Raw genomic sequence first — 17669 nt, 5'->3', positions numbered from 1 at the left:
CTCTCCTTTAGGATTGCACTCAGTGGAGTGTCCTTGGATGGCATTGCCCATCGAGTAAGAGGGATGACGGGATTCGGTGTATGAATTAACCATGTGACCCTGTCCATGACTTACAATTAGCTTAAGTGGCTTGAGTGAGGATCGACCTGGGCGTGATTGAGCTGTAAGTGGCAAGATATACCTCCTTATCTAGCTATTCTTCCGAGCGAAGCGCATGTTGACTTGGTCTGATCTTTGTTGGGTACAGTTATATAGAAGTAGGTGTGAGAAATATGTATCGGCATGTCGCAATCTTCTTAGTATACTGGACACTGAGGAGCAGCAGACTAAATAGTCCTATGGAGTAGGGCAAACAAACAAGGAAGGCCTGATCCCTGAGGCAATTATGCCATGCCAGCTATAGTTACGCCAGCCTGTAATGTAGCTTTTGGAAGACTACAATATGGGTTTTGTAAGACTGATTTTACGCAGCGTAGATTGCATCCGTGGACATTTCAGACGTCTGATACAATTTTCGTTACCGAACCAAAAGCGTTTCTATATACAGGTAGTACTGATGTCTATGTATATCTCAATTCTATATCCGATCTACCAGAAGCATCGTGATCAAGTGAAGCACGTCAAACAGATCCTCGAGCCCTATTTTGGGCTTCACAGGAAAATGACAAGGCAAGTAATAAGCCTATGCTTTTGTTCATCGATCTTCCTTCTTGGGTTCAGGTGGCGCAGGTTCATTCGCAACAGCATGAGCCTGGATAACATGAGGGATCGACTCCTCGGTATTGAGATAGGTGCGACTACCCTGGATGAACCAGAAGGAGATGGCAATGACGAGCATCACGCCAAAAACGCCGATAGCGTAGTTCATATCACCACCAGAGGGGTTAGGGGCACTCGGGAAGAAAAAGAAGATGGTCGTCACGCAGCAGTACACGAGACTGACCCAGTTGGCAGGCGTTCCCAACCTGCCAAGGTGAAATTGACCACCAGGTGGAAGTTTGTCACGACCCATCAGGAGTACTGTCATAATAGGCAGACCGTATGAAATAGTCAAGGCGATGGTGCTGACACTGAGGATAGCATTCAAAACGGTTTCGGCGAACAAGAATAGCACTCCGACCAGGGCAATTATTGAACCTTGGAACCATAGTGCTCTAACGGGAGCTTTCCATGTTGGACTGACTTCCGAAAGATATGTACTAAATGGAAGTCCGCCGTCTCGAGCAAAGCCCCAGGTCAGGCGGGAGGCCGTGGTCACTATACTGATTCCTTGACCGAGACCATTCATGATGAATAAAGCGATCAACACTGCTCCACCAGTTTGGCCTACTGTCTCTTGGACGAGTTCCATGAATGGCAGACCACTTGGTGAGTCAATGACTGTCTTGACCTTCTGGATGCAGAAAAGGCAGACCATCATCAAGATGAAACCGCTGATTGCACCGGAAATCACAGCAAGATAGATAACTTTCGGAGCATTCTTGCGCGGTGCGGGAATTTCCTCTACCAGGTGGATCACGGCGTCAAAGGCAGTCAGACCGTAGGCGGCTTGGACGAGACCAATAAACCAGACGACTCCATCTGGCCACCCGGTCTGATTAATCCATTTGCCAAAAGTGAAGGTGGCAGGCTGGTACGACAGACCATCTTTGGTGCCCACAGAAATGAGCAGGGCAAGGCAGAAGACGAAGAAAAGCCCGAAGAACCATACTCCGACAAAATTGTTCAGCCAGGGTAAGAACTTCTCCCTACGACAGCCAACCACATTGATCAATGTCAGAACAAAGACACATCCAACATAGACGACAAATTCAAGCCATCCGGTAGAGGCACCAGTCCAATTCGGATTGAACATAACCTTCATCCCAAGTAGGAAGTTGGTCATGAATGCCACCTGAGAAGCGGCCAGAGTCCACCACCCGAACACATTAATCCAAGCACACATGTACGAGATGAATCGTCCCAACCGCGAGTCCCATAAGCGATAGACCCAATACGCCTGTCCCAGGGCAGTAGGCATGCTGCTGCAGATCTCACCCAGCGAGAGTGCAACGCAGGTGTTGCAGAAAGTAACGAGGCATAGACCCCAAAGGATCGAGACAGGGCCACCGTTGATTAAGCCATCGGAAAGATCCTGTGCAAATGTTGACCATGTTCCAAGGACACAGAAAGCCAGCGCGAGTATGCTCCAGATATTAAACTTGCGAGCGAGGGTCTGCTCGTGCCCGAATTCGGCGAGATCGTTGGCATCTTGGGCGCTCTGGTCGGTTGGTTTGAGGGAGTTTTCAGTTTCCACGTCCATACTTCGAGTGATGGGAAGGACCAGTGAGTGTAGTTCAAGATAGTCGCTCTGGGGTCATTTCCCAATATTGAAAAATTGGCGAGATACTGCCGTCGAAGCCTCAAGAGCGTTGTTTGTATATGGTCCTTTTCCAAGCCGAGATACTGGAACCAGAAACGAGGATGCCAGAAACAGTTGTAGGAAACCGAAGTCCCGCACCCCAGTTTCAAGACCCGGGGATTTCTGACGTTTGTCTGGGGAACCCCATGGGCATCGGCATTTGTGGCCAAACAGAGTCGCACGTACCTTTTAACACTCACCGAGACGGGATCCACCTGGAATATCCCAAGTTTGGAAGCATTTAAGAGATTACCGACACAAAATCGTCGTCGTTGCTCCAGTTTTCTGCTGGTGACTCCACATTAGACCTGCGAAGGCTGAAGATTCCCTCTCTGGCAGGTAGATGCGGATAGCTTCACGGCAGTGCTGCAGATGATATCAATGGTACCTGGATATCCGCTAAATTGGTGCCCGACTCGAGGATTTCCCGGTGAGCCTGATTCTTGACACATAGCCATCGGCACTGGCTTTCGTCACGACGCGCGAGTGGCGACTTCACCCCATGAGATCCATCGGGAACAAACGGCACAAGCTGCCCGGTCGGAACTGTGATGTTGACCCCGGATTCACATTGATAATAGACTTTCCATCTCTTTCAATTTCACAGTATAAAATGGCGAGCAGAACAATGTTGCCTGAAGGTGAGCGGCATGAAGCGCATGCTTGTTTGCTGCGTGTACCTGCCCGAAATGGTTAGTCGGAGCATCGCCGACTGTCTTAGCGATCAATCATAAGAGCAACATCACGCTGCAAATTGTCTGCGATTTTGGACTTGCCTTAAATGCGAGGGAATTTGCGCGCCAAATATCTGCTTGTTTTTAGGGGAGTTGCCGGGAAGCACTCCCTAGAGGGGATTAGAGCGCGTTATTTAGGCCTGAGATCTTTGTTCGGCCAATCAGCGAGGCTCAGACCACCATTGTATGACCATATATGAATACCTAGAAAATCACGACCCTTTCTTTCTTTCTCTTGCTCTCTGCTCTACCAAATTTTGCAAGTCGTTTTAACTATGTCTCCAGTTGAAAAGCACAAAGATACCCCCCACGCTCGGCATCGCTCTTTCAAGGGATGTTGGACCTGTAAGAAGAAGCGGGTTCAATGCGATGAAGTGCGCCCCTCTTGCCAAAGATGCAGCTTGCGGGGCATTACATGTGAGGGATACGAGATCAGATTGCGGTGGGGAGCTGGTATCGCATCAAGGGGCAAATATTCAGGTGCCGAGAAGCCAGTCAAGGAATCTATACCACCTCGGTCGAAAAGAAGATGGGATATGCGAGGGAAGAGGGAAGAGAGCGGGGAGGGAGACAGGCAGGGACAACCAGTGTTGGTTGCTCAAACTGAAGGTAATGTCCAGTGAAGGTTGTTATGGTGGGTTTGAGACTCACATGCAATATTCATTCAGAAGCGCAAACAGATTTTGTTGCCGAGCGAGCGACGGTTAATATTCTCAACTCAGCATGGGAACCGACTCAAGCTGATCATATAGCGGCGGTCAAGAAGCATTTCGAGATCCCTGTGTCGTTGGCTGCCTTGCCGGGAATGGATGCACATATGTATGGGCAGGAAGTTGAGTATCCGCAGCTTTCGGGAAGGCGAAGCATACTAGCTTAGGCTCTAGCGGTGTCACAAATCATGTCTTGGGCTGGAATCCAATTATAAATACAATATGATATGTACATAGAAAGAGGATATAACACATTCATTGATCACCAAGAAACTCTTGTCGTACGTTTCCGGTGAGCACAGCACTGAAAATCTCTAATTCCCACGCAACACGTCGACCAGAAATCCATCTGGGGTTTGAAACAAGCTATCGTTGTATCGATCGTTTCGGAATATAGCAAACCACTCCGGGTTATCCGCCATAGTCTGCTTCCAAGTGTCTTCCGAGTCGAAATGAAGACGTCTTGGTTCCAGCTGGAACATTTCATCTGAAGGAATGACTCCAAGTCTCATATTCTACTGCACATAGTGGCTCAAGTGACGTGTGAGCACCTCGGTGTAGGAATCCGATTGGAACCCAGGTCATTGGACATGCTCAGGGTCCACCTCAGCGGCCTCCGGAGAGACATGTTGACTGTCCTCAGCCTCAAAGAATATGGCTGGGGAGATCAACTGAGAAAGATGACCATTGACAACTCGGTCAGTGGCGGAAACGTTCGAGATTCGAATCCAAAAGATAAGGTGATAGTCTATGCGTGACTTGAGCGCGATCTCCGGGGGAAGCTCCTGGTCCCCTATCCAGTGGGCCATATTGCGGCCGTTCCGGAAGTGGAATGTTAAGTGGTTGGCTCGCTCATCCCAAGTAGACATACGGCCGTTGCAAAAGCCACAACAAGAAGGGAAGTAAGTGAAGATGCGTTTCCAATCATGGGTCAATGGCATGGTTTCCAGACGGTGGGCAAGACACAGATGTTGAATAAGATGGTCCTTGCGTTTGAATATGTGGTTTTGTCGCTCGCAAGTCGAATAATCGTGTTGCTTGAGGTGATTGCATGAGGGATCGAGTGTTCCGAGGCTCGACCGATGCGTCTGTCTCTAAGGTTTCTACCGAGCAACTTCTCCAGCATTGCGGGGAATGACCCCAGCAAAAGTTTGTGCTAGTCCAGTAGGCCTGTTTATAAAGTAAGCGAATCCATAAAGAAGGACTAGGTCCAAACCAAATGGTACTGGCGACGCGAATATAGGACTATAAATGTAATTTTCGGGCAAAGATCAAGAGGACCAAGGAGAGGAGCCGGTGCGTTTAAAAGTAATTATTGCAGACCAAAATTATTACACCAAGTCATCAGGAACGCGTATTTCCCCCTTTTTCTGTGTATCGGATGCCTCACATGGCTGACTTCACCACTCCTAGCACCTCATAAATGACACTGAACCTGAGCCTACATCAGGAACATAGCCATTGTGAAAGCGATAACGGACATGACACTGAGACTAGTTGAAACATGGAAATTGTCTGCCATATTCGTGGCACTAGGGCTAGAACCACCGGCGCTGGTCTGTGTCCCGCTGGCAGTAGACGTACTGCTGGAAGCAGCCGAACTACTGCTAGCAGCCGAACTACTGCTAGCGGCTGAACTGCTTGTGGCGGTGTTACTGCTGCTGGCCGCAGTTGACTGGCTAGCACTTGGTGTACCGAGGATGCCACCTTGGGCCGTGGCTGGCACACTCTGACCACTTGCAGTCGAAGCTGCCGATTTGAATGCATCAAGCGTATCTGAGCCACTGATATTAATTAAAAGGATTAGTTAGTGCTTCTAATGCTTTTTGGCTACTGATATACTTACGATGGGTTTATCACACCGACCATGCCAGCTTGACAATGTCCAACTTGGCCGCAGTAGAACCAGATCGGATTTGTATCGTTCACGGTCAAGGACCAGACAGGCTAAAATGTCAGAAAGTTATACAGCCTGAAACGATGCTCATGAACTTACATTTCCATTATTACCAGATGGCATAAATCCACTAAAGAAGCTAGTATCGCTCATGGGATGGCATGGGTTGTTAAAAGCGGCTTGGACGACCGAGTGATCGCCAGCATAGAAATGGAACTCGACTACGCCTCCCGAAGGGACGTTGATAGTGTCGGGCTTAAAAACAAAGCCGCTTTCGCCAACATCAACCGATTGAGTGGCACTTGAAGCTGAACCACTCGTTGTTGAGCTTGCAGTGGAGCTTGCAGTGGAGCTTGCAGAGGTTGTAGTAGAATCTCCTCCTCCATATTGGGCACCAACGAGAGGGAGGCACAAAAGTGTGAAAGTGCACAAAGACGTTTTGAACATTATTGCCACTCAATTGGATTTGAAAATGAGTAAATGAAGGCAAAGATCTGCATGGAAAGCCCAGAGTTCATTCGAAGGAATCAGGAGGTAGGTTTGCCTTTTATGTGCTTAAACTACGGCGTGCATGTAGTACCATAATTCTCCCAGGTTTCACGGGGACTTTTTGGAAGCTTCAGCATAGCCACGGCATCAACTCGTAAGAAAGCTTAATGGCACTTACCCTTCCCTTCAAAACCTGACTGCTTTCAATACGAGAATCGGTTACTTAGGGTAAACGAACGCGGGTCGTCGTCGTATTGGATTAACCACAGAAAATCGGAATGTGGCTTCTATATCAAGCATCACTAAGTTAGACCTAGATCGGCCGATTATACAGGATGACATTTTGATTATCGTCGTAAATACGGGGTAGCTGACTAAGGTGGAATGATTCTGTGGAGGCTGAGGAACGAGCTCTGATAAGGTTTTGGCACGAAGGACGTCATGACTAGGGTCAACGGCCGCTTTAGGTAACATACCGCTTGCGGTATTAGCTCTGACAATGAAACGTGGTGCGCGTCCGTATATATTTGGCGACGCGTGGATCTCGTATAATAGACATATTGTCCGAGACCTGGGGTAACGTGACCTAGATAGAACTGAGCATTAGATGGCCAGAGAGCTCGCTTCCTTACCGAGCTCTCTCTTAGCTCTCTCTCTGTCTTTCTTTCCCAGTCCTTTTCTCTACCAATAACATCGACATATTGTTGCTTCCTATCCCGTTATCAAGACATATTCGCACAACAAGCGAGCATATCTCAAGTCTTTCTCTTGACAGCGAAAATATACACAACCGTTTCTTCGAAATGAAGAGGAAATCCGCCTACTTCTGGCTTTTTACATCCGTTTCTGCCCTTGCGCAGTTACAAACATTCGTGCCTCCCGGGCAAAATGGAATCACCTATAGCGTCAATATACCCCAGGCCACCGCGTCCTCCGGCTCCGGGCCGATTTTTTTCCAACTGAAGTCCACAAGCGAGCTTCAGTGGTTTGCTTGGGGCCAGGGCTCTATAATGCAAGGAGCCAATATCTTTGTTGTCTATGCATCTAGCGACGGCAATAATGTTACTGTCTCCCCGCGACTGGGCGTAGAGCATGTTATGCCACTACATAACCCCGAAGCTCAACTATCAGTCTTGAATGGCAGCGGGATCAGTAATGGAATTATGACCGCAAATATCCGATGCGATAGCTGTATCACCTGGCCCGGTGGAAGTGAAGACCTGAGCAGCTCGTCGAGTCCATGGCTTTGGGCAGTGAAATATGGGAGCCCCCTCGACACGAACAGCTTAACTGCATCTATTAACATACACGATGTCCAGGGAGTTGCAGCTATAGACCTTCAACAAGCAACCGGTGGCACATCCAATAACCCGTTCACAACCTCGGCCAATACGACTTCCTCTAGTTCATCGCATGCGATTTCGACTGTTAGCAGTGGGTCTGTTGAGAAACTCAGGAAAGCCCATGCAATTATTATGATACTGGTCTTTGTTATATTTTTCCCTTCATTTGCTCTACTGCTTCATGTTGTTCCATATTCGAAGATTGTTTATGTCCATGCTTCATTCCAGCTTTTTACTCTCGCTTTGGCCATTGCCGGGTTTGGAATTGGGATCTCAATGGCAAGAAACCTTGGTTTCATAGGGATGTATCATCCAATTATCGGGATGGTGACCGTCCCATGCCTTATCCTTTTTCAGCCCGTGATGGGATACCTTCAACATAGGTATTTTCACAAAACTGGGGGCAAGAGTGTATTTGCTTACCTGCATCGGTGGCTTGGTCGCTGTCTCATAACCCTTGGAATTATTAATGCTGGTCTAGGTTTTCGCCTAACAGGTATCGGCCTCTCGATCGCTCCTGTTGGGGCAGTTATTGCGTATAGCGTGGTCGCTGGGATCATCGGACTGGGGTACGCTCTAATTGTTGTGCTTCTGCCACTCAGAAAACGCAGAATATCCTCTTCTTAGCAGTTCCTTGGCACTACTTTCATGTACTAGAGATAGGGAATCTTATGCTGATGATAGAAAGTGATTGAAGGTGGGGCGAGCGAGCGATGAGGGAGAGGGGGTTATGGAGGTGTCAGGACTTGAATGTATTTGAAATTGCCAAAGGATTTACGAAATCAACTATATATGATGGCCTCTTACAATACCTTCCGTCTTTCTAGATAGGCTAAATCATATGTAGATTAGCGCATTGCGAAATAGGTGTATGAATCAAGTGATGGAACTAATTTCGAACCATCCTGTATCATCTTCGCATCGCTTCACGCAATCACGGGCGGCACCTAAAACTGTAATTTAGATCCAACAGCTGTACAGTTATGACACTTAATGCAACTTATCGTCTGCTCCCGTATGAAATTTATATTATTAGCACTCTGGTCCCCCACCGATCGTCTACAACGTGCTGCGAAATCTCTATCGACGCGTGATATACTCTGTGATGCGCGAGACTTAGTAAATTATCAAATACGTTTTGGACGGGCTAAGCCGCTGGACGTGCAAGAATCTTCTAATAGTCTTTTTCTGTCTGCCTCGTATCACCGCCTCCAAATTGATTGGCGCTCCCGGGGGACTCGAATAATGGACTAATACGCAAGCGATTATATCTGAGGAATTATCTATCGACACGTATGCCCGTTGAAGCGCCCGAGAATCCTGATCAATTACAGGGGGAGGATCAACGCGTCGCACCCACTCCACGCATGTTCCACGTCTGCAACGAGCCAAATGTCAAATGAAGGGCGTCGGCAAGATCGGGCCCGATGGCATCGAATAAAGTTTTCTAGGGCTGCCTTATGTCTCCCAATATAAATTGCTGGTTATCCCTGTGGTCAAGTTTAGATACGTCTCGGAATTCTAGACGACCAAGAACATTTTGTTGGGAAGGAAGTCTTACATTTTTGCCTCGAATCGCTTGAAAATGGGCCATTTCGATTCAGAACATGAATTGAAGAAACCCTGGATTGAAACGCCTTTGATTGAATCGGCGACACTTTCAAAGGCTGCGGGATGGTAAGATTGGACTTTTATTTTCATTAGTCAAGGTCCCTGATGCTGAAGAGTAAATATAGTAGAATATTCCTCAAATTAGAGTCGCTCCAACCTTCTGGCTCGTTTAAATCACGGTGAGTTCGGCATTTCATGTTGCAGCGTATCATTAAAGATCTGACACAAAGTCGAAACTGGTTTCAGTGGAATTGGAAATTTGATCCTCACATCGCTTTCTGATCCATCAAACAATGGCAGAACCTTGCACTTTTTCAGCTCCTCGGCAGGCAATGCGGGCCTCGCAGCAGTTATAGCCGCTCGGGATCTCGGTTGTTCCTGTACTGTTGTTGTGCCCCTTAGCGCGAAGCCTATGATGATAAAAAAAATACTCGCTGCAGGGGCTTCGGACGTTATCCGCCATGGCGCCAGTTGGTTCGAAGCTGACGCGTATCTGCGGGAAAATTTCATCGAAAATGAAGACAGCAAGCTAGATCCCTTGGTCAGGAACATCTATATCCCACCATTCGATCACCATGACATCTGGCGAGGTGCGGGGACTCTGGTTGATGAAATCATTAAGCAGTTACCTCCAAGGCACTACAGCAAAACCAATACCTGTTGTTCATTCCCGGCAGATGCAATCGTTTGCAGCGTTGGCGGTGGTGGTCTTCTGAACGGTATTATCGACGGCCTTGAGAGGCATTTGCCAGCCTATCAACCGACAACGCTTCCCAAGAAAGTGGCGAAGAAAGTTCGAGTTCTCGCTGTTGAAACAGCTGGGGCGGACTCGTTGGCGCATTCGCTACGCAAGGGCTCTTTGCAACCTCTACCTGCGATTACATCGCAGGCAATCACCCTGGGGGCACTATGCGTGGCACAGCAGACGCTGAAAAACGTGCAATCCCCCCCGCCCGGTATCGAAGTCACTAGTATTGTAGGTACCGACGCTGATGCTGCGATGGGAGTTGTGCGGTTGTGTGATGAGCTGCGGTTGGAGGTCGAGCTGGCTTGCGGAATAAGTGTCCAAGTTGGGTTGGATAGGATAAAGTATGTCATGACAGACCTAACACCGGATAGTCGAGTTGTGATCATTGTTTGCGGAGGAAGCGATATTACTTCTGAAATGGTTACGGATTATCGCCAGAAGCTTGAGAATGGTTGGCAATGAAAGACGACTTGGATTGATGTGTGAAAAAGCTGATGTTGGAACTGGTTGGTGGAGGGCCATGGATTACCTACTCTCCCTGGTTAGAGCCATCTGTATATTGACGCTTGAGGGTATTGAAACTACAGAGGCGGTTCTTGCGATGGTGATCGTGAATCTTTAGGCTCGAAGTGTTTAATTGGAAACACCGAGTAGGAAACTCAATAGGAGACGTGGGTTGAGAAGGTCAGGCGAGATCCGAGCCCCTGAGGCTTGATTTCGCTCCCCGCACGGTGTAATAAAAAGAAAAATAGGGGAAACTTGTCCTTGAGAATGTATGATTGAGTCTTCTCAATATTATTGACCGGTAATTGCTTATTCCAATTGGGGAAAAAGAATAGCACAGGGTACAAATTACTCCCCAACTTCGCGGTCTTCATCCCACCGGCCATACTTCTGCATCACCCGCCAGTCCCATGTCTTGCGCCTGATTTTCTTTCCCCAGAAGTAAAAGATTACGACCATGACAATAATGATACCGGACAGAAATGCCATCTCCCCGAAAGCCTTGCTATATCCCTCCAGAGCAATCCAGGGGTTTGTGTAGAAAGACAGCAGGAATCCAAAGGCGGCTAAGCGACACGATGTCTGTTAGTATTGGTAGCAGACTGGGAGATAAATGTAGGACAGATCATAGTACTTACCCTTAAATGCAAGGATTGAGACTGTCACCTCTCCTACTGCCGGTCTATAGCAATCAATCACGTACACCATAGCAACATTGGTTGCTTGAACAATCGCGAAGTTGAGCATGCCGAGGCCAAGAGTGGGAACCATCCAATGAAGCTGATTATTGATCCCAACGCCATAAAGAATGAGTGCGATCGGGGCAAATGCGCCTCCGATAGCAATGGACGGGAGACGCATCTCCGGCTCTCGAATTCCACCGTTGCGCTGAGTGAACCAATCCGCGGTCCAGTCAGAGATATGGCCACCAAACGCAATTCCCAGGAAAGAGCCCACCAAGCCAGACACGAAACATAAACCGCACTGCCAGGATGTGAAGTTGTATGTGTCCGAGAATGCGGTCGCAAAATTGGCTGTGATGGCCACCAGGAAGCCAATGGTGACTGCAAATACCAGTGAGCACCAGAGAACAGGAGGGAGGACAATGAGGACGATTGGACGTATAAAGACACGGAAAAGTGACTCCGACGTATAAATTCCCCCGAAGAGACGTAGGGATTGGACATAGGTCTTTTTCTCTGGAATCGGAGTGGATGGTGCAGTCTCGTGGTGCTCTGATGGCCTCGAGCGCTGAGAAATGAGCTTGGTATCAGCGTCCTCGTCGATGACTGGCTCCTCCCGAGGCTGAGGATGACGATTGTATGTTGTTTCCGGGAAAGTGAGGATGACCAGGATTGTCACGCCTCCAATCAGTGCGGAGGCAATATAATATATGTAGCGCCAGTCATAAGAAATGGTGATGAGGCCATCGATGATGATGCCGCCAGCAACACCCATTGACAGGGCAGCAGTATAGGTCGCCATCACTGCGCCACGCTCGTGGAGGAAGAAGATGTCCGCAATTGTCAAGGGCCCGAGACACTCTCCAGCGCCAGCTGCAAGTCCCATGACAATACGGCCAGCCAGTTCCGCCCCATAGGTATTTGCGAATGCGCACCACAGCCCAGTGGCCAGGTAGAGAATGAAAGAGATAACGTAGATAGGTCGTCGGCCATACTTGACTATCAGTGGCATCCAAAACAGCATACCAATGCCCTGGCACAAGGCGGTGGTACTGTAGAAGTATGAGATCTTGGCAATATGGGCACTGAAGTCTGGTCCCTGTGGGCCGAGGAAGTCCACAGTTGTCTTCACGATGGCTACTGTGGGGCCAGCGGCAAGGAAGTTGCAGAAGAACACAGCTAAGCACACGACGATAGCAAGATAGTAGCGGAATGCGCGCGACCTGAAGAGGCGAATATGTTAGCCACCTCCACTAATTAAGGGGGAGGAGCAGGCCCTGCCAGTTCAGAGGGTCGTTAGGGTCCCTGGAGGGAGTTGGGATAAGAATGATCTCGTTGGTCTCATGGTGCCGGAGCTGCAGGCTGCCTAGGTTGTTGGACTGGATGCCCTCTGGCCGTAGAGTGGTTGTCTTTGTGGCCATGCTGATGCTAGTGATCATCGAAGAGGGCACTTTTGGGTAGAGACGATATGCCTTATGTCAAACTGGCCCTTTTTGGACACCTGTCGATGAACAGATGACATGGTGTAGCGCATTCCTTCCTTGAGAGGGGTTATAACTTCGTGAGTGTCTGTATCGATGATCAGCAGGGGTGGCTGGAACACTTTGTTCCGGGATGTGGAGAGCTGTATGATTTTCTTCCCCACAGGGTATTCTCGGTCATCTTCACCTCCACTTCTTCTCCCGACAACGCCGCGCGGCCCGGTGCCGAGGCCTGAAAAGCGGAGGAAGGGCATTATATTGCGGAGAGGATTGAACGTCGGATGCTGGTTGCTTCTGTTCACTTCTCGATTCCTGCCATTGCACTTCATCCATTACGTCTTCAGCCGATCATGCAAATCACCTGGCGCGGCTCTGCCACCGATGCGGAATATGAACATGCCCGCGTCGGACGCGTCTTCAATCAGCGTCGCCCCAAACGGTTCCCCTTAGCTGTAGTCCACGCCACTTGTGAGAATGACATTGTAGAAGCAGTCAAGTTGGCAGCGGAGCGCAACTGCCGAGTCGCAGTTCGCTCCGGCGGTCATTCCTGGGCTGCCTGGAGCGTGCGCGACAACTCCATCTTGATTGATCTTGGGAACTACAAAGAGCTCGAGGTGGATGCGCCGAAGAAAATGGCCAAGGCGTCGCCCAGTATGACTGGCAGGGAGCTCAACTTGGTCTTGGTCGACAAGCACCACTTGATGTTCCCCGGTGGTCACTGCCCAGACGTTGGGCTTGGTGGATTTTTACTTCAGGGCGGAATGGGCTGGAACTGCCGCGTACGTATCATCATCTCGGAAATTCTCTTGTGAATCATAGCTTATGCTCTTTCCCTACAGAACTGGGGATGGGCATGTGAGAGAGTAGAGGCCGTGGACGTCGTCACTGCGAAGGGCGAGTTGCTCCACTGCAATTCCCAGCAGAATCAGGAGCTCTACTGGGCAGCTCGAGGAGCGGGACCAGGTACGCATTTGGCACTTCTGTCTATCCTACTTGTGCTACTGTGACTGACAGTGGCTCTAAACATAGGGTTTCCCGGTGTGGTCACCAAATTCCATCTCAGATTGAACTCTTACCCAACGGATGGATTCCGGTCCTCCGGCTATGTCTATCCCATTAGCATGTACCGCGAGGCTTTCCAGTGGGTCCTCGATATCACGCCAACGTTCGACCAAGACACCGAGATAGCGGCGGTTGCCCACTATCCGAATGAGAACAGCGAGATGGTGTTTTTCGTCCTGTTCGTTACCATGAAGGACAATGCTCATGACTCTGAGAAGGCCCTCCGCAAGGCTCAGAACAGCCGACCCGTAGGCACCATCGAGGAATGGTTCTGCCAAGAGGACAGCCTCGAGCGCCAATACACCAATCAGGCCGACAAGAACCCAGATAACCACCGTTATTGCACTGATAATGCGTACCTCAAGAACGATGCAGACGTCCCAGCCGTCCTAGAAGAGGCATTCACAACACTTCCGCATAAGAAAGCATTCTCTCTGTGGTATGGCATGAACCCCTGCAGCCAAAGAAAGCTCCCGGATATGGCCCTCAGCATGCAATCGGACCATTACTTCGCCCTATACACAGTTTGGGAGGAGGAGAAGGATGACCCACGCTGCTTGGAGTGGGTTCGGAACGTCATGGCAAGGGTGGAAAAGCATTCAGTTGGTGCATATCTGGGAGATTCAGACTTCCAAACCCGGAAGAGCAAGTACTGGGCAAATGAGAATGCCATGCGCCTGATGGAGATTCGTCGCAAGTGGGATCCGCAAGGGAGAATCTGTGGATACCTCGATCAAGGAGACGCGTCAGGCACAAAGGGATTGGATAATGCTCACCAGTGGACGATGTGATGGGCTGGAAGCTGCTCGTAGCTTGCAGGGTCCATCATAACTAGAACTAGACATTGGATTTCTCTTTCACTATTGAAGACGTGAAGCATCATGTACATAATAACCTAAGCTCATTATACTCCTGTACTCTCTATGCCGCCACTCCAACGCGTCCTTAGCCGAGTTGCAACGTGTCATAATGATTGTCTATAGCTGCACCTTGGCGAAAGAGATAGTTCGCGATCCACTTTGTACTGGACAAAATATGCCCTCGGCCCAATTGCCGGCCGAAGACTGTCCACCAGGTGAGAACGGCAGTTCACTTCGAGCATGCGAAGATCTTCCGGGTGTGTCGTGACAACATGTGAAGAGCTTACCTTGGCCATTGCACTGCGACCGGGATGTGGGGGTGGCTGACCTGGCTGGGGCCCCTGGGATATTCGGTGGTCACCCGACATCCTGGTTAGCGATGCGGGACGCGTATAGTAACTTTAAACACTCACGTTAGTTCCACCATTGCGGGGTTATATGGTCTTTCCAACTTGCGCATTTAGTTCAAACTAGGATCAAAGCGAATTTCACATTGAAAATTTCTTGAGCGAACTGCATTCTATCGACATACTACCGCTTTACATACTCAATCTGCTTTGACCCCACAAGTTTACTCAATAAATAATTTCAAGTCGCTATGAATTCTAGAACGCTACTCGGAAAAGTTGCCATTGTTAGCGGCTCATCCTCTGGCATCGGTGCTGCTATCGTCCGGGAACTATCCGCTCGTGGTGCGAATATAGTCGTCAATTACCCCTTCGAAGACCTTCGGGAAGAGGCGGATGCCGTTGTATCCTCTCTATCAACTCCGGCCATTGCCGTGGAGGCTGATATGTCTACAGTCACAGCACCACAACTTCTGGTAGACGCTGCTGTCGCCAAATGGGGAAGAATCGACATTGTGGTCAACTGCGTCGCATTGGCAGTAAACAAGCCGCTGGAAGAGCAAACACTTGAAGATTGGGACTTGCTCGTCAATGTGAACGGTCGTGGCACATTCCTCCTGACGCAAGCCAGTCTTCCGCACCTCACTAAGGGAACGGGGCGGATCGTCAATATCGCGAGCATTTCGGGTCGAGGCCCGCCCCCTAATCAGACAATTTACGCGGGCACCAAAGGAATGGTGGACTCCTTTACTAAATGCTGGTAAGTGACACTGACTGAGCTCTGGAAACAACACTAATGAGTTGCGCAGGGCGAAAGAGCTTCCTCGCAAATATGGATGCACCGTCAATGCTGTTAGTCCTGGCCCAACCAAGACCGAGGGCTTTGCTGCCGCCGGAGAGGAACAGATGAAGATCCTTCAACCAATTATTGATCAAACTCCCGTTGGACCGAGAATGGCAGAGCCAGAAGAGATTGCGTTCGCTGTCGGATTTCTTTGCGAGGAACGGGCACGGTGGATAAATGGGACACACATCATCGCTTCCGGTGGCTTGTTTATTGACTAGGTATTACTCGAATTAGAATTTCTATATTTCCCCTCATCATTACCCTCGTCGCATTCTGTGAAGCTATAACAATTAAGAGTAAATGTCTAAATTCATTTCTCCCGTAACCAGAACAGCTTCGCCCTAGAGGTACTGTAGGCAAACGAAGTTTGGCTAAGGAAATTTCACTCACATGGCAATTGAACTATATGCACACTGTCCTTGGACGACCTTACATTCTTCTCCTCGGGGCTGAACAAGTTCCAGAATTTCTTGGGATACATAGTGTACTAGAAAAGAAAGATTGCGTTGAAAATGAATTGACGTGAGAGACTTTCCATTGCAAGCGAGATTGTACCGGAGAAAGCCCGCAGCTTTCTCATTGACCATTACAAGATGAGGCGAGTCCCAATTGACCCTTCCTCCATTGAAAACAATACTGCATGTACATCTGGTAGGGCTTTGAGGCTTGGCGATCCGCCGAAGTCGGGGGGGGGAAAGCATCGGGCCGGGCCTTGGCAATCCTGATCTGGCCAATCAACGTCTCAGATCCTAGCCCTTCTGATGTATGTCTCAGGTTGTGTAGCGTTCGGACGAGCTAGATAGCAACTGACCGTTCTTCTTTTTCTTTCCAGGGTTAGCCTAATCAGTAATTACTAATGCTGCTCTATGATTGGGTCCTCTGTATTTAGCCTATTGTTCGCCGATGCCATCAGGAACCCATTTAATGAAAGGGATAACCAAAATGAACATTTATTTTTAATTATTTGATCCTGCAGACATCATTGCTCAACACCAGCCAAGAAGCACACAACAGCAGAAGCAAAGGCCTTAGAATCATCCTGACCACCCTCATTGAGGTCATCCCCAACTTGCTCCAGGAACAAAGCAAGCTTTGATTCCTTCCAGCCCATCACAGGCGCAGACTCCAAACACATCTTGGTCATACCAAAAACATCCATTTCATAATGGCCCTGTACAGACAAAACCCTGCCAGGGTGGTAAAGACCCTGGATAGGGCAGATGGGCGTACTTCCAATATTAACCCACGGCGCAGGCAGCGAGACAGGCGGTGACTCAACCAGAGAAACAGGGGTGCCCTTCTCAACAGCCATCACGCGATCACCGTGGAACATCTGAATGCGCAACTTGCCTTCAGGCAACTGACCAAGCGCCGCAGGGAATGATTGAAGGAAAGCCTTCTCTAATTGAACGGTGTAAATTCCAACCTCGCGGCCAAGAGGGCACTTCTCGACCCAGACGTCGCGGACGGTATCTTCGGGGTTGCGCACAAGCGCGTGCGAAATCATTTGATGGCCGAAGCAGGTGCCGAGAATTCGCACCTCGGGATATTGGTTGTAGACGGTTTTCACGAATTTTTCTAATTCTTGCATCCAGGGTGAGTGGTCCATCTCGTATACACCAGGCGAGCCGCCCGTGATGAGGACCGCGTCGATGGGGGATGCTACGGGGATTTGGTTCTGGGTCGCATCGCCGCGCAGCTTATAAAGGTCGGGATAGTGGCCACCGCGAATATCGTATGGTGTAATCTTAATTTCAAGTTGGTCTTTATCGGCGAAGAAGGTCTCGTTGAGGCGCGTGGCGGTTTCGCGAAGAATCGTGCGGAAGTGTGCACTGCAGAGTCCTCGCGCCTCGTAGAGTCGGCGGGCAGGGATGTCGACGTCGAGGACGGCGATGTGGATGTTGTGGACCATGATGAAAGGATGCGCAGCTGTAGTACTGAAGCTCGGGTTG

At 49.3% G+C, this 17669-nt stretch overlaps 8 protein-coding genes across 8 annotated transcripts; 3 read left to right on the top strand and 5 right to left on the bottom strand.

The window, feature by feature from the left end:
* Nucleotides 1–694: 694 nt before the first annotated feature.
* On the bottom strand, nucleotides 695–2302 carry PENARI_c017G05687 (uncharacterized protein; the record flags this gene model as incomplete). Its single annotated transcript, XM_022634328.1, has 1 exon — nucleotides 695–2302. One exon carries the CDS (start codon nucleotides 2300–2302, stop codon nucleotides 695–697), a length of 1608 nt encoding a protein of 535 aa, XP_022485924.1.
* A 2124-nt stretch (nucleotides 2303–4426) lies between these two features.
* PENARI_c017G09838 (uncharacterized protein) lies at nucleotides 4427–4786 on the bottom strand (the record flags this gene model as incomplete). The annotated part of the gene is made up of 1 exon (XM_022634404.1): nucleotides 4427–4786. The coding sequence occupies one exon, from the start codon at nucleotides 4784–4786 to the stop codon at nucleotides 4427–4429; it is 360 nt and encodes a 119-aa protein (XP_022485837.1).
* Nucleotides 4787–5286: 500 nt separating this feature from the next.
* On the bottom strand, nucleotides 5287–6189 carry PENARI_c017G03676 (cupredoxin domain-containing protein; the record flags this gene model as incomplete). The annotated part of the gene is made up of 3 exons (XM_022634296.1): nucleotides 5287–5629; nucleotides 5692–5792; nucleotides 5842–6189. 3 exons carry the CDS (start codon nucleotides 6187–6189, stop codon nucleotides 5287–5289), a joined length of 792 nt encoding a protein of 263 aa, XP_022485780.1.
* Nucleotides 6190–7034: 845 nt separating this feature from the next.
* PENARI_c017G07492 (uncharacterized protein) lies at nucleotides 7035–10395 on the top strand (the record flags this gene model as incomplete). The annotated part of the gene is made up of 2 exons (XM_022634365.1): nucleotides 7035–7669; nucleotides 9732–10395. 2 exons carry the CDS (start codon nucleotides 7035–7037, stop codon nucleotides 10393–10395), a joined length of 1299 nt encoding a protein of 432 aa, XP_022485688.1.
* Nucleotides 10396–10785: 390 nt separating this feature from the next.
* On the bottom strand, nucleotides 10786–12642 carry PENARI_c017G10136 (uncharacterized protein; the record flags this gene model as incomplete). Its single annotated transcript, XM_022634409.1, has 3 exons — nucleotides 10786–11003; nucleotides 11076–12343; nucleotides 12605–12642. The coding sequence occupies 3 exons, from the start codon at nucleotides 12640–12642 to the stop codon at nucleotides 10786–10788; spliced, it is 1524 nt and encodes a 507-aa protein (XP_022485918.1).
* Nucleotides 12643–12951: 309 nt separating this feature from the next.
* Nucleotides 12952–14454, top strand: PENARI_c017G03140 (FAD-binding oxidoreductase; the record flags this gene model as incomplete). The annotated part of the gene is made up of 3 exons (XM_022634281.1): nucleotides 12952–13380; nucleotides 13441–13564; nucleotides 13631–14454. The coding sequence occupies 3 exons, from the start codon at nucleotides 12952–12954 to the stop codon at nucleotides 14452–14454; spliced, it is 1377 nt and encodes a 458-aa protein (XP_022485681.1).
* Nucleotides 14455–15121: 667 nt separating this feature from the next.
* Nucleotides 15122–15935, top strand: PENARI_c017G08502 (SDR family NAD(P)-dependent oxidoreductase; the record flags this gene model as incomplete). The annotated part of the gene is made up of 2 exons (XM_022634383.1): nucleotides 15122–15630; nucleotides 15680–15935. The coding sequence occupies 2 exons, from the start codon at nucleotides 15122–15124 to the stop codon at nucleotides 15933–15935; spliced, it is 765 nt and encodes a 254-aa protein (XP_022485720.1).
* A 761-nt stretch (nucleotides 15936–16696) lies between these two features.
* PENARI_c017G08063 (type 1 glutamine amidotransferase) lies at nucleotides 16697–17629 on the bottom strand (the record flags this gene model as incomplete). The annotated part of the gene is made up of 1 exon (XM_022634372.1): nucleotides 16697–17629. One exon carries the CDS (start codon nucleotides 17627–17629, stop codon nucleotides 16697–16699), a length of 933 nt encoding a protein of 310 aa, XP_022485821.1.
* Between the last annotated feature and the right edge of the window lie 40 nt (nucleotides 17630–17669).

The sequence above is a fragment of the Penicillium arizonense genome (assembly GCF_001773325.1).
Source record: "Penicillium arizonense strain CBS 141311 chromosome Unknown PENARI_contig017, whole genome shotgun sequence".
Lineage (NCBI taxonomy): Eukaryota > Fungi > Ascomycota > Eurotiomycetes > Eurotiales > Aspergillaceae > Penicillium > Penicillium arizonense.
This window is presented reverse-complemented; position numbering and strand designations above follow the sequence as displayed.